The 14,220-nt window shown below is 43.1% G+C and overlaps 1 protein-coding gene across 7 annotated transcripts in view; it reads right to left on the minus strand.

Annotated features, from left to right (window-relative positions):
• CTPS2 (CTP synthase 2) overlaps positions 1-14,220 on the minus strand; it is a 65,949-nt gene that overhangs the window by 37,686 nt on the left and 14,043 nt on the right. For all 7 annotated transcript variants that reach the window (XM_078390406.1, XM_020786725.3, XM_078390405.1 and 4 more), the window contains exons 7-11: positions 12,547-12,627; positions 10,369-10,520; positions 4,685-4,817; positions 3,184-3,272; positions 2,373-2,467 (exon numbers count right to left, since the gene is read on the minus strand). In XM_078390406.1, the coding sequence (XP_078246532.1) occupies positions 2,373-2,467; positions 3,184-3,272; positions 4,685-4,817; positions 10,369-10,520; positions 12,547-12,627 (550 nt within the window). The remainder of the gene's footprint in view (positions 1-2,372; positions 2,468-3,183; positions 3,273-4,684; positions 4,818-10,368; positions 10,521-12,546; positions 12,628-14,220) is intronic.

Here is a 14,220-nt window from a genome sequence, read left to right on the forward strand (position 1 = left end):
GATCTATTTCTTTTCCACTTACTGAGCTTAGTCAAAATGTTTATTCTTAACTTCAAATTTGAAAAAATAAAACTCTATTGTATATTAATTAATATACTCATTAAAACTGATTGAACAATTCAGGCTACAACTACGCAGTGGGGGAAATATGGTTTGATCCACTGTGATCTACATAGTTCAAATCAGGTTTCCGCAGATTAAATCGCTGTAGCCATTCAGACACAAACAATGTGCAGGAGTCAGCAAGGGTGGAGGCATACAGCTGTGTTTGCATGAAGCTCCAACAGCAGAAGCTACCTTTGATATGATACTAACAAGGTGCCAATTAATTTCTATCTCTGTTTCTCTTTCTTTTTAAATTAATTTCCTAAGTGCCCAAGCGATACTCTGTTACAACATTGGCTTGAAAGCTTTAAAAGAAAAAGAAGCTGTTTGGAGACAAAAGAACTAACAGCCCTGCAAATGCCTCTTTGCATCAGATCAAGGGATACACTGTGCATAAATCAGACAAAAGCGGTATCGGCAAATTTAGACCAGCCCACTCAAGAGAGACAATTCCACAACAGGCTCCTCTACACTGAGCTTCATATTACCGTATTTTTTGCTCCATAAGACGCAACAGGGAAATAAAAATCTGTTTTCTTCTCCTAAAAATTTGGTGAGCCTTATGGAGAGGTCCATCTTATGGAACACACCCTAGGACCCTTTGGAGGCTCACCCTGCCCCCCGGGGGCCAGAGGGGGGCAGGGTGAGCCTCCAAAGGGTCCTAGGGTCTGTTCCAGGACCCTTGTGAGGCTCCCCCCACCCCCCACGGGGCCAGCGGGGGGTGAAATCGCCAGCTTTTAGGACCTTTTCTGAGGCTTAAAAGGCTCAGAAAAGGTCCTAGAAGCTGGCGATTTCGCCCCTGCTGGCCCCGTGGGGGGTGGGGGGAGCCTCGCAAGGGTCCTGGAAGGCTCCCTCGGACCCTTGCGAGGCTCCCCCCCACGGGGCCAGTGGGGGCAAAATCGCCAGCTTCTCTCCATAAGACACACGGACTTTCCCCCCACTTTTGGGGGGGGAGTGCGTCTTATGGAGCAAAAAATGTGGTATGTAGTTACCTGGTTTTAATTTGAATTCATTTGTGCCAAATCACATGCAAATTGCAAGGTAAATAGCCAACACAGTCACTCCCTAAGTTTCAAGCTTTTCAGATATTTAACCCAGTTTATAGACTTTCGAATTTGGGTAATCACATTGCCCAACACTGATGATCATAGTGAAAACGCGAGCCATCAAATATTTAAAGTAATTTCTGCAGGTGTCAGAGAAATATATCTGGTTTAGATTTTAAATGAAGGCTGTGGTTCTCTGCAGTTTTATATGATCACACAGGATTCATTCTGCCTGCTGGAGGTGATTTCAGTGGGGTTTAATGGACTTAAAATTGTATTCTGCACTGTTGCACATGTATGAAGTTATCTATGAAACAAGGAAAAGTTCATTTTTAATTTTTTATACTGTGAACTAAAGATCAGATGGTAGGAGATGTATGATTAGATTGTCTGGAATTTTTAAAAGGACAGTTTGTGCCATGTTAGCATGATGTGAGAACATGGCCACAACGAGGGGTGTTTAACTCTTGTTTCTCAGACTGTGAGAGAAAGAGTAAGTGAGATGAAGGGAACAAGAATCCAGAAAATGAAAACGGCACAGGAAAAAGAGGGTTTGGATTGGATGATTTCTTTGTGGTCTCCTAGGGCACCATACCTTTCCCAGCTTGCTTTTTACAGAATGATGGGAAAACTGATCAGAGGCTTTCACTGTTTTGCCTAGTTGGTCCCTAACTTTTGAGTGAACCTTACTTGTGAGTGAACATGCACAAGACCAGACTGCACAATGAAAATATTCACCAAGGAATGAAAAATGTGGAGCAGGAACAGGCTGAATGTACCCTGGGCCATTTTTAACTAGGTCCTTTCTGAATGTTGCTGGGTTACGTTGGCTGTGGCTTGATCCATTAGACTGCATATTTAGCATGCTTTTCTTAACTGATGAGGAAAGACTGCACATCAAACTACAAATGATGCTCTCTCTAGAATGGGGTTTCCATAAGTAAAAGATGTCGGTCTGCCCCAGGACTGCCCCACTTCTGCACCTTACAAAATAGTTTCCTTTCTTTTGCAATTAGTTATAGCAGGTAAATGTGGGCTTAATATGCACACTTGATTGCTTGGACATTCAGCTCTGAGGAATGCCACAGCTTAGAGCATTTTGTGTAAACTGACCCTTATGCATGCACTAAAGCTCTGTGATTTTAAAACTCATTGGTGAAATACAGGAATAATAAGGTTATCAAGATTGAGGTTAGTTCATTCCTACTGTACTTGACTCACCAAGAAATGGCTTTTTCTTTTTTCTTGCCCATGAAATGGCTTGGATTTTTCCCTCTGTTCCTCTATGTCCAAAGCCTCCAGGAACCAATACACCACTGGAACAAAATACACAATGCAACAACAAAAACACATGAGAAGATGGATGAACAGCTAGATGATTTAGATTGCAATCATGTCTCTGCAGTTTTAAATTGTGTTATCTGAACATACAGTATCTATTTTTTTAAATGGGGCAAGACTAGTGTTGGAATCCTAGAGTACAGAAGAACAATCACACAGCTGACATATTATAGGCTGTCCATTGCATCCTCAGAGCAAGTTTTTGTTCAATATCATTCCTGGATGGAGCAAGCAAAGGAGGAGAAACTCCTGTGGAAGTCACATGGAAGATTCAGTTTGAAGGGAACCAGCCCTCTTCATGTTCTGTCAACATTTATGTATTCACACTGGGTCTTGGATGGTTTATTTATTTAGACTCACATATAGGGCACCTTTTTCCCAATGAGAGGACTCAAGGCAGCCTATGATGACAAATAGAATATAGGAGCATATTTGTGAAACCAATTTTGAATTTAGAAAAGTATTACTGTAATGATGATGACACCAATCTGACATGAATAAATTCAAAACATAGGCATATAAAACAGGTTTTATAGTGATAATATGTGAAGTCAAGATATATTTGCATAGTAGCTTCGTAAAGTGAGATATTAATGTAACTGACAAGTAATTGACACTTCAAGGCAGTAAGATAATAAAACTAAACCTTTTAAAAATATCCATTTTATCTGAAGAAGTGGATTCTACTTACTCTGCTTTGCAAAGTTGTTGCCAGGCTTGATGGAATTTAACTGGATTCTCAGCCTCTGTACTATGTTCAAGGTCTGCTGAATCTATATACTAATTGAGAAAACAGACAGACAAATACTCACATATGTAATACAAGAGAATTTTTTCCACAGAAAGAATCTTCTGTCTATAGTGATTATAACCAAAACAGGGATGTCAAGCTTTCAATCCTTTTATACAGAGATGATATTGGAATAGTTTCCACTACATTAGTTGGCATGAGAAGACTTTTGGCTAAACTAAGCAAATTCTGCGTAAGAGAACACCTGGTCATCAATCACACCAAAACCAAAGTAGTAGTCTTTGGAAATAAAAGAAAAACCCACACATGGAAGTGTGATGACAAACTCACTGAGCAGTCACACAAGTTTAGATATCTCGGCCTTTGCGTTAATGCCTAGCTTTCATGGAAACACCATCTGAAAGCAATCAATGTGAAAGCATTCCATTTCACTCAGTCTCTTTTGCGGTTTACCATAATCCATGGGGGGCATTTAGTTACCCTTGCATTACAGGTGTTTGCTAAGAAACAGTATCCCAAAATAACATATGGGGCAGAGATATGAGGATATACTGTACAAAGACCCTCACTCAAGATGTGGTTCAAAACACCTTCACATGATCTTTCCTAACAGTCCCCCAATGGCACACCTGCTACATACATAAGGGCTGAAGTACGATTAATCCCAATTGAAACACATTCCCACATTGCGCTGGCCATGTATTGGCTGAAATTGGCTTGCATGAGCAACTCTCGCCTTCCAAAGAAATGCTATAAAGAACAGCTCCATAGTCTTTCTCAAGAGTAAATTCAGTTAGATGCATTTTACAGAACTATGGGACTGACAACAGAGTCCTTGTCCACTTTTGTCTCCAACAGTCAAGCATTTGATTAAAGAAAAAAATCTGCCTCTACTCTAAGTGGCGGGATTTGTGTGCCATCTCATGAATGTCCTATTCTCATTGGTTTCCCATGTATACAACATCATTTGATTTGGTGAATTATTTTGTTGATCTAACCTCAGCCCCTTTAAGAAAACCATTCACAGCTTTATGTTTTCAATGTATGCCATCCGCCATTTTGGAGGAGAGATATGATAATGTTCCATTTCATCAAAGATTCTGTCTGTGGATCAGGAGATATCGATGTTATCGGTATTGATTCTCTTGATGATTGGATCAATAAGCTTATTGTCACACTAGAGTAGCCTACTGAATCAGTGAAAGCAGCCCTACTCTAGTCGCAACCTATTATCCTAAAATAAGTTGTAACTAGAGTAGACCTTTTCAAATCAATGGAATATACAAAAAGTAAGCTCACCAAATCCCCCTGATTCAATGGGGCTACTCTAGTATGACTTACTACTTTAAGCAACAGGATTTCAGCCATAAAGTCCCAATTATACTTCTTTCCCTAGGCAGTATCTATAAGAGAAGAAAAGGCAGAAAAAATTGATTCTCACCATTAAATTGAGCCTGTGGTTTATTGCTAAAGCTGAATGTTCTAAGGCCTTGAAAACGGACGTATAGGAATCGCTCAGTTTTGTATATTTGCCAACTAGAGCCACAGAACATGTCTTCAGCATTCTCTCATACCTGAATAGCAGAAGTTTTTCATCAATGTCCACAAAGAAAACAAACATTTTTTAACCTCTAATAGTAGATAAAATTATTATAGATATGAAAGAGCTTTCATCTATCTATGCAGGGCTGTAAATCAGGCCACTAGCCCCTCTGTTATAATCAAAGCTGGATCACATGAAGCGGCCCGTCTCTGGTAGAAAATTTTGGGATATCTCTGAAAGGCAACAAAAAAGAGAGGTTACTTACCTGTAACCATAGTTCTTCTAGTGCACTGGTTCTTAACCTTGTGTTACTCAGGAGTTTTGGACTGCAACTCCCAGAAGCCTTCACCACCAGCTGTCCTGACTGGGGTTTCTGGGAGTTGCAGTTCAAAAGCATCCGAGTAACAAAGGTTAAGAACCACTGTTCTAGTGGACCTCTGCAAATTCACACAAGTGGGTTCTTCCATGCTTGCGCAGGATGTTTTGGAAATTTCTAGAGCTTAAAAGACATTTGACAATAAGACATCCCCCTGTGGAGCACATGCTCCACCCTCCGAACTTCCCCTCAGTTCCTTCCAAAGTAGTAGTGTATATAAAAGACAATGTGATGGACAGAGGGGAGGAAGGGAGGAATGTGTGAATTCACAGAGGTCCACTAGAAGAACTATGGCTACAGGTAATTAACCTCTCTTTCTTCTTCATGGCCTCTGTGAATGCACACAAGTGGGTGACTCACAAGCTCACTTACCAGATGGTAGGAGAGATGTCAAATAATGTTGAAGAAATAGATGGTGATTGAGTTTCGGTGCCGGTATGTAAGGATGGACCTGCATAGGTTGTGGATATTTGTAAAGGTTATTTTGATTGCTTTGTTCTTTTACTTGGTGTCACATTTATTTTCTCTCTAAAAACAAGTCCACCCTCTGGATGTGTTTCCTCACTTCACGCTGCCACCAGGTATTCCCTAAATACCAAATATACAGATCTTAGACACGTGCTGCCAATACAGCAGATTTATTGAGAATATAGATGATATGCAAATGACAGGAGTGAATCATAGATGTTTAGGATTGTTCATTTAATTTCATTTGCTTTTATGTTGGTTTGTATGTGTATTTCTTCACTGTTAAAATATTCTCTGACTATCTATTTATTCACTATGCATTTGAACTATTTCCTATTATTTCTAGCCTTCCAACTTTCCAATCTGTCATCTTTCTTAAATCAGTCTCCTAACTCTCTCTCTTTAATTCTCTATCTCCAACCTCTTTTCTCTGACTCCCCTCTCTAACCGTCTAACTGTCTAACTGTCCTCTGGGTTCTGCCCCCCCGTCCTCTCATAGGCTCCTGCCCTTGAGCTCCTCATGATGGACAAGCGTGACGTGGGGGTTCCGCCACACTCTGTATTGGTGTTTCTGATACTGAAGTAGATCTTTTAAGGACAGACTTTGATGATGGATGAATCTGTGCATGGGTTGAATGTGCTGAGCAATGACATCAAGTTAGAGGAGATGGTGATCTCGACATTGAATGCCATGGTGGTGAGGCATATTGTACTCTCCTTGGTTCGTTCCCTGGGTAACACAGGTCGTAGTATTGCTGCCCGTGAGGATAGAAAGGTGTTGGGAAAAAATGATGGTGTTCCGGGTAACAATATGTTTGTTCATGTTGAGGGGCATATCGAGGTGGAGAGCTATGCCGTCTCTTTTCTTTGTGTTTATGCAGAGAGTGTCAGGAAGATTCTGATCCTGAAGCTTGCACACTTAACGCCCGCCCTGATAAACGAGGGCTGGAAAGGGCCGAGGCAGGGCTGAAATGGATCCCAGCCTGTGAGTGGCCTGTGCTAGGCAAAAGGCTAGCTATTGATGGTGCAACTTGTGCTGAAGTTAAGTTATGCTCTTCTCTATCAGATGTTGAAATGGGAGCTTCTCTTCATGATTTCCCTAAGATTGGTGAAGGAGGAATAAGCTGTGGTGGTTTTATATGTGTTGATTTTGATCGCTTTTTAGTTTTTGATGATTTATCTTCGTCTTTTTTCTTTTTAGTGCCCTCATCAGAATGCATATGTGTCTTCGAAATGGGCTTTGAGCTCGATTTCAGAGGACCTTTAGAAGATTATTTTTGCCTTGTTGGGGTCGGCGTCAGGCTTGATATCAAGCGAGCCATCGGGGTCAATATCGATCAAGCTGGTTCTGAATGTGTTGAATCTTTTGGTGAGGTAAGTTTCTCCATAGCTGGGCAAAGACACGTCTCCCACTGATGTGATCTTAATCGTTGTAACCTTTGTTTTATTGCAAATTTTGTTAGCTTTTTGCATTCAGGGAACAATTGGGTTTGGTGTTCTTCCCCCAAGCAAAATAAGCATTTGCCGTGCCCGTCAGTAGGCGGAATTTTCCTCTGGCAAAGAATGCACAGTTTAAACAGTCCCTGAGAGGCCATAAAAATGGGAGAGAAGGGAAAACGTCATTTTGGGGAAAGGGGGGGGACTCGAAAAGCTGAAAAAAGTTGTATGTGGGGAGAAAAATAGACAATAATCACAGGGGGAGGTAAAATAATAATAATCATATAAGAATCTGAGGTAATTTAGAAAGTAATCATATACAGTGGTGCCTCGTACAACGAGTGCCCCGTTTAACGATGAATTCGCATAGCGATGGCATTTTTGCCATCGCTTTTGCGATCGTATAACGATGTTGCCTATGGGGAAAAATCGCTTTGCGATGTTTTCCCCATAGGCACCATTTTCCCCCAGCTGAGCAGCGGGAGCCTCCGAAGGAGTGCTCCCGCAGCTCAGCTGGGGGAAAATGCCTGCGGTGGCCTCGGAAGGACCCTTCCGAAGGGTCCTTCCGAGGCCACCGCTGGGATTCCCCTTCCCCGCGGCCGGCTTCCCCGGCCATGGTTGGACTCTCAGGAGTCCGACCATGCATGGGGTAGCCTGCCGCGGGTCGGATCCAAGCCGCGGGGAGAGGGTGGGGGGATCCGGATGGATCCCACCACCCTCCCCCCACGGCCTGAGGAGGGTGGGAGCCATGGCCGGACTCCGCGGCCTGAGGAGGGTGGGAGGCATGGCCAGACTCTTTGGCAGCCACCGCGGCTCGGATCCGAGCCGCGGCGGCTGCCGAAGAGTCCGGCCATGCCTCCCACCCCCACCCCCACCTCCTGCGGCTTGAGAAGGGTGGGAGGCATGGCCGGACTCCTCGGCAGGCTCCGCGGCTCCGATCCGATCCGAGCCGCGGTGCCTGCCAAGGAGTCCGGCCATGCCCCCCACCCCCCGCACCTCCTGCGGCTTGAGAAGGGTGGGAGGCATGGCCGGACTCCTCGGCAGGCACCTCGGCTCCGATCCGATCTGAGCCGCGGTGCCTGCCAAGGAGTCCGGCTATGCCTCCCACCCCCCCACCTCCTGCGGCTTGAGAAGGGTGGGAGGCATGGCTGGACTCCTCGGCAGGCACCACGGCTCCGATCCCATCTGAGCCGCGGTGCCTGCCAAGGAGTCCGGCTATGTCTCCCACCACCCCCACCTCCTGCGGCTTGAGAAGGGTGGGAGGCATGGCCGGACTCCTCGGCAGGCACCGCGGCTCCGATCCGATCTGAGCCACGGTGCCTGCCAAGGAATCCGGCTATGCCTCCCACCCACCCACCTCCTGCGGCTTGAGAAGGGTGGGAGGCATGGCCGGACTCCTCGGCAGGCACCGCGGCTCCGATCCGATCTGAGCCGCGGTGCCTGCCAAGGAGTCCGGCTATGCCTCCCACCCCCCCACCTCCTGCGGCTTGAGAAGGGTGGGAGGCATGGCCGGACTCCTTGGCAGGCACCGCGGCTCCGATCCGATCCGAGCCGCGGTGCCTGCCAAGGAGTCCGGCCATGCCTCCCACCCCCACCCCAACCTCCTGCGGCTTGAGAAGGGTGGGAGGCATGGCCGACTGTGCTTGCAGCAGCGGAAGAGGTGCCCGGTGGAGGAGAAGGCAGGAGCCGATCTGTCATTTCTCCTCCACCGGGCACCTCTTCCGCTGCTGCAAGCAACTTCGGGGCAGTCCTTTGGGGGAAGCCCGGCTGTGGAGAAGAAAGGCAGAAGCCCATCCGATCTCCCCCCCCTCAACACCGGGCAGCTTCTCCCGCTGCTCCCGATGGTTGGGAGGGGAGATCGGATGGGCTTCTCCCTTTCTTCTCCACAGCCCGGCTCCTCCCAAAGGACTGCCCCGAAGTTGCTTGCAGCAGCGGAGGAGGTGCCCGGTGGAGGAGAAATGACAGATCGGCTCCTGCCTTCTCCTCCACCGGGCACCTCTTCCGCTGCTGCAAGCACAGTCGGGGCAGCCCTTTGGGAGAAGCCAGGTGGTGGGGGAGAAGGCAGGAGCCGATGCCGTCTTCCCCCCCTCCCCCGAGGCTTCTCCCAAAGGGCTGCGCCCGATAGTGGGGGAGAAAACCGGATAATCCATTCCTATTGGAACGGATTATCCGGTTTTCAATGCATCTCTATGGGAAAACACGTTTCACTTAATGATGTTATCCCATAGCGATGTGTTTTTTTTGAACCAATTAACCTCGCTATGCGAGGCACCACTGTATTTAAGAAAATGAATACTCGCTATTCACGCTCTAAGTGTTCCATTACATCCTACCAATGCGAAAAAGGGCAAGAGGAGAAGGGGACGACAGAGGATGAGATGGTTGGACAATGTCACCGAAGCAACCAACATGAATCTGACCCAACTCCGGGAGGCAGTGGAAGACAGGAGGGCCTGGCGTGCTCTGGTCCATGGGGTCACGAAGAGTCGGACACGACTAAACGACTAAACGAAATGAAACGAATGCGAAAAAAGGAACTGAGGGGAAATTCAGAGGGCAGAGTATGCGCTCCACGGGGGAATGTCTTATTGTCAAATCTCTTTTAAGCTCTAGAAACTTCTGAAATGTCCTGCACAGGCACAGAACAACCCATTTGTGTGCATGCACAGAGGCCACAAAGAAGAATTCTCAGTTATTTAATACTTTGGTACAACTGAGGTATCATTTGGATGTCCTGCACCATAACAAAATATTTAGACCTATCTCTGAGGGCTACAAAGAAAGACCTGCAGAAATAATTTGAACACACTTTCCAGTAAATAAGATCAGGAGCAGGCTTGAACAATTCACATAATTCCAGATAAAAATCTGGTTCAGACTTTTTAAAATTATAAACAAATGTTTGTGATTTAGGAGAGGAAAAGCAACACAAGCTAAAATTTTTGTTTTATATCATGTTACTATTGCTAATCCAGTGAGGTAAGACTTCTTTTCATAGGAAGTCTGATTCAAAAGGTAGTAATCAACATGGATGACCCACAACTACTTTCCTATTCAGTATTTGCAGTATTGGAAGTAATATACAGGGGGCCAAGCTGGATAAACCAACAGCAAAAGTTTTTGTATTTCAGAGTACTTTGTCAGAAATGTCATAATAATGCAGACAGGGGGGAAAAAGCTTGTTCTATCATTTCACCAGTAGGCACCCTACCTACCATAGCCATCAGACAAAAAACTCTCTGCTCATGCAGGCATTGGGTTGTGGTGATGCAATATAATGAAACAAGTGTGAGAACTGTACCTATCAGCCATTTTTTTCCATCTCAAAAGAAGTTCACTTGGTTGGTCATCAATCGGCAGGTTCAGCCTCCCTTTAAAATACTTAATAATGCCTTGCTCTTCCAACAGAATTGGCACTCGGTAAGTGGATGAAACATCATGAATAAATATTACCTAGGGAACATGACTTTCAATTAATGACATATAAAATTTAGAAACAGATATATTTTTACATGTCATATATAAATTGCAGGTATTAAATATAATGTTGCCTTAAACATTACAGTACTGATTACTCAAAAAGGAAACATTAGCACATGCTGTAATCATATACCCATCATCTCAGGATAAGCCCTAATATAGTTATTCATTTTTATCCCATCTTTCTCCTTTAAAGGGGCCCAAGGTGGCTTATATCATTGAAAGACAATATTTAAGCTAAAAACAATGAGTATACAAAAGTGGCTCACATCATTATAAGACAATATAGTAGTTCTAAACTAGTGGATCTCAACCTTGGGTCCCCAACTGTTCTTGGACTAAAACTCAGAGAAACCTTCATCACTAATTATGCTGGTCAAAATTTCTGGGAGTTGCAGCCGACAAATATCTGAGGATCCAAGGCTGGGAGCCACTATTCTAAACAGACTGAACACAGAATAATAGTACAATCTTAACCCAAAAGATGCACTGCCTACAGCAGGTTACAGCAAGAAAGAAACACGTATGCCAGAAGAAGAAATAGACTTCTCCTATTCTGTCTCAAACATCATATAGTCTTCTGGCAGAAATGCTCTACTGGCTACAATCTGTTGGCAGAAGAGGTGAAAAAAGTGGAGTGAAGGTGCAGGGCAAAAGAGCAAACAAGGTATGCCAGATCCTGAACTGATCCAGCTGAGAGGCACAGATGCAAAGGCAGCACAAAGTTGTACTAGAGCAAGGTTTATCCAAAATATCTCTAGGCTGGCAGGTGTTTGGTTCAAGGAACATTCGATCAGAAGCCCCACTGAAAGCAAGAGGATTTACAGTCAGTTTTACACTCTAAGTCTGCACTCTTGCACATACTTTACTGCAAGTGAATAGAAGTGCAATAAAATTCAGAGCAGACATGCATATGATTAAACTTCAAAAATTCTTGGGTCAGCAAACAAACCTAGCCTCCCCAAACTGCCAAGGTTTTTTAACTGGTGACTAGAAGCTGCAAGGGGGCCTTTCCAGTCTTAAAACCCCACACTTGTAAGGGGGAAAAAAGGGTTAGCAACTCATGGAAGCAGTCTTTTCAGAGTACAGGGATGGGTATGTGCAGCTCATGCACCTCTGGTGATCACCCATCCTAGTTCTGTATTATAGACAAGCAGAAAAAAATATCCAGGCAACCAATGACCAAACTGAAGAAGTACTGTATGTACAGTACTAATAATTACAAACAAGCCAAAGAATATTGTTTGTTTGGACACTTCTCTGTAACATGAGCACCTCTTCTTTTCTAAGAAATGATTTTGTATAATCAAGAAGCACAGTTGTTTTCTTATTTCTACAGGTGCGTACCAATGACAACTAATCAGGAAAGCCTCAACACAGCTTGCTTCCAACTTGGCTATGGAACTGTGCTGTGTACGATCTTGTAATACACTGGCAGTACAGTATGTTTTTCTAAGTTGCTAAAAAAAGTTATCAAAACATTCTGCTAATACCAATAGAAAAAAAAATTAATAAATCGGACTGTTCTGAAAGCCCAACTGTTCATCAAATACAATTTAAGAAACAAAGGTATGCATTGGAAATAATATTCATGAAACCATTTTACTTCACTTGACAGCTATACAACCTTAAATAATAAATGATCCATTTGTTTACCTTGTCTAAAAATGCAACACTGACCTCTGCTGGAACATGTTTTTAATAACATGTTTGTTCTGCGATTAAATTACCACACTACTTCAAAATTAATAAAATAACAAAATAGAATGCCACAGAGATTATCATAAATAAAATCATGGACTCAGAGAATCCTTAAAAATAATTAATTCAGAAAAAAATGTTCTTTAGTATTCTCACAACAATCAGCTTTATGTAAGCTGCTGCTGATCTTCCTCTATTATGCAAAACATTTTCCCACATGAGCTAAATTGAAGTAAAAACAAAACAGAAAATACTTACAAATAAGAACACAGTTATGATTTTTAGATAGCTCACAAACCTGCTCAGGTTCCACATGGCAAAACATCGAAATTTTTTCTTTCACAGCCATTTCTATTGGTTTGGTACTTCTGCACACTATCTGTCAAACATACAGATCTATAGATTAGAAAACATAATGTAGGAAACCAATTTATAGAACCAACATTTTCTTCCTTTAAAAAATGGATAGATTTTAAAGTGTACTTTTTCAAAAAAGAAAGAAAAAAAGGAAAAGAAAGGATAAAAGAGATCAAACTCAATAAACTTTAAGAGAAACCATTAATTCCTCATACAGTGGTGCCTCGCATAGCGATTGCTCTGTATAGCGACGAAATCGCTTTGCGATGGGCTTTTTGCCATCACAAGGGAGCGCTTTGCGATGGTCCCTATGGGGGAAATTCACTTTGCGATGATCACAGAGAAGCAATCATCGCAAAGCCCCCATTTTCAGCCAAATGATCGGTGGTTTCAAAATGGCCACCGGGTAAACAAAATGGCCGCCTGCTGTTTTCAGGCACGGATACCTCGCTTTAGAGGCACCGAAAATGGCGGCGCTATGGAGGATCTTCACTTAAAGGTGAGTTTTAAGCCCATAGGAACGCATTAATCACATTTTAATCCGTTTCTATGGGCTTTTTATTTTCGCTTAGTGATGTTATCGCTTAGCAGAGATTTTTTCTGCACGGATTAACATCGCTAAGCGAGGCACCACTGTACTTTTAAACTATCATGTTAGAATGGGAACATTTCATCTAACAAACAACAGAAGTTCTGCAATCCATCTACTACAACACTGGTTCTTAACCTTGGGTTAATCAGGAGTTTTGGACTGCAACTCCCAGAAGCCTTCACCACCAACTGTGCTGGCTGGGGTTTCTGGGAGTTGCAGTTCAAAAACATCCGAGTAACAAAGGTTAAGAACCACTGTACTACAACACACTATAACAGTTTTAAAACTTCCCATGCTTCCAAGTCTGCCCTGTTATTTTTTTTAAAAAAACTGAGAAACATAAAGAAATATCTACTGCATCCAGAACTGTATCCAATTCTTTTGGTTCTTCAGTGATTCCATTTTCCTGATCCATAAAACATTCCTGATACATAGGATTGCCAATGTTGTACTCAATCACCAAGGCACAAATTCTAAGGCTCTAGTGCAAAACTGGGTAATCCAATATACACATGTTGAAACAATCACTTCCATGTTAGGAAAAATTATCTGACTGTATTCTGGTAAATATAACATTTTCTCATATTGAAATAAAGGGGGGCAGGCCTTGTGCAAGCAAAGCTCAGTATGTTCATACTGGAACTTCACCAAATTTCGCACCTGCGAATCTATTGCCTTTCAGTTTATTTTATTTATTTATTTATTTGATTTATATCCCGCCCATCTGATACATCTATACCACTCTGAGCGGCTTCAGTTCTGAAGTATCCACTTATGGAAGGAGTATTTTAGGTCCTTTATTTGTAGTTCTCTTCTTCTCCCATCCTATTTCTTTCCTAAAAAATCTATTAAGAAACTATGGCATAGCTGCAGAACATCTTTTACCAGTTTTGACAAGAACCTTCTAAACTGAAAAACACCGACAGCATACATAGCCAAAAACACAAAACAAGAATATAAAGCAAATAACCTCTGTGTGCCTGTGTCATCTATGAACTTAAATTTATGCTTCATGCTGCATGG

Source organism: Pogona vitticeps, chromosome 3 (genome assembly GCF_051106095.1).
Source record: "Pogona vitticeps strain Pit_001003342236 chromosome 3, PviZW2.1, whole genome shotgun sequence".
Taxonomy (NCBI): Eukaryota; Metazoa; Chordata; class Lepidosauria; order Squamata; family Agamidae; genus Pogona; species Pogona vitticeps.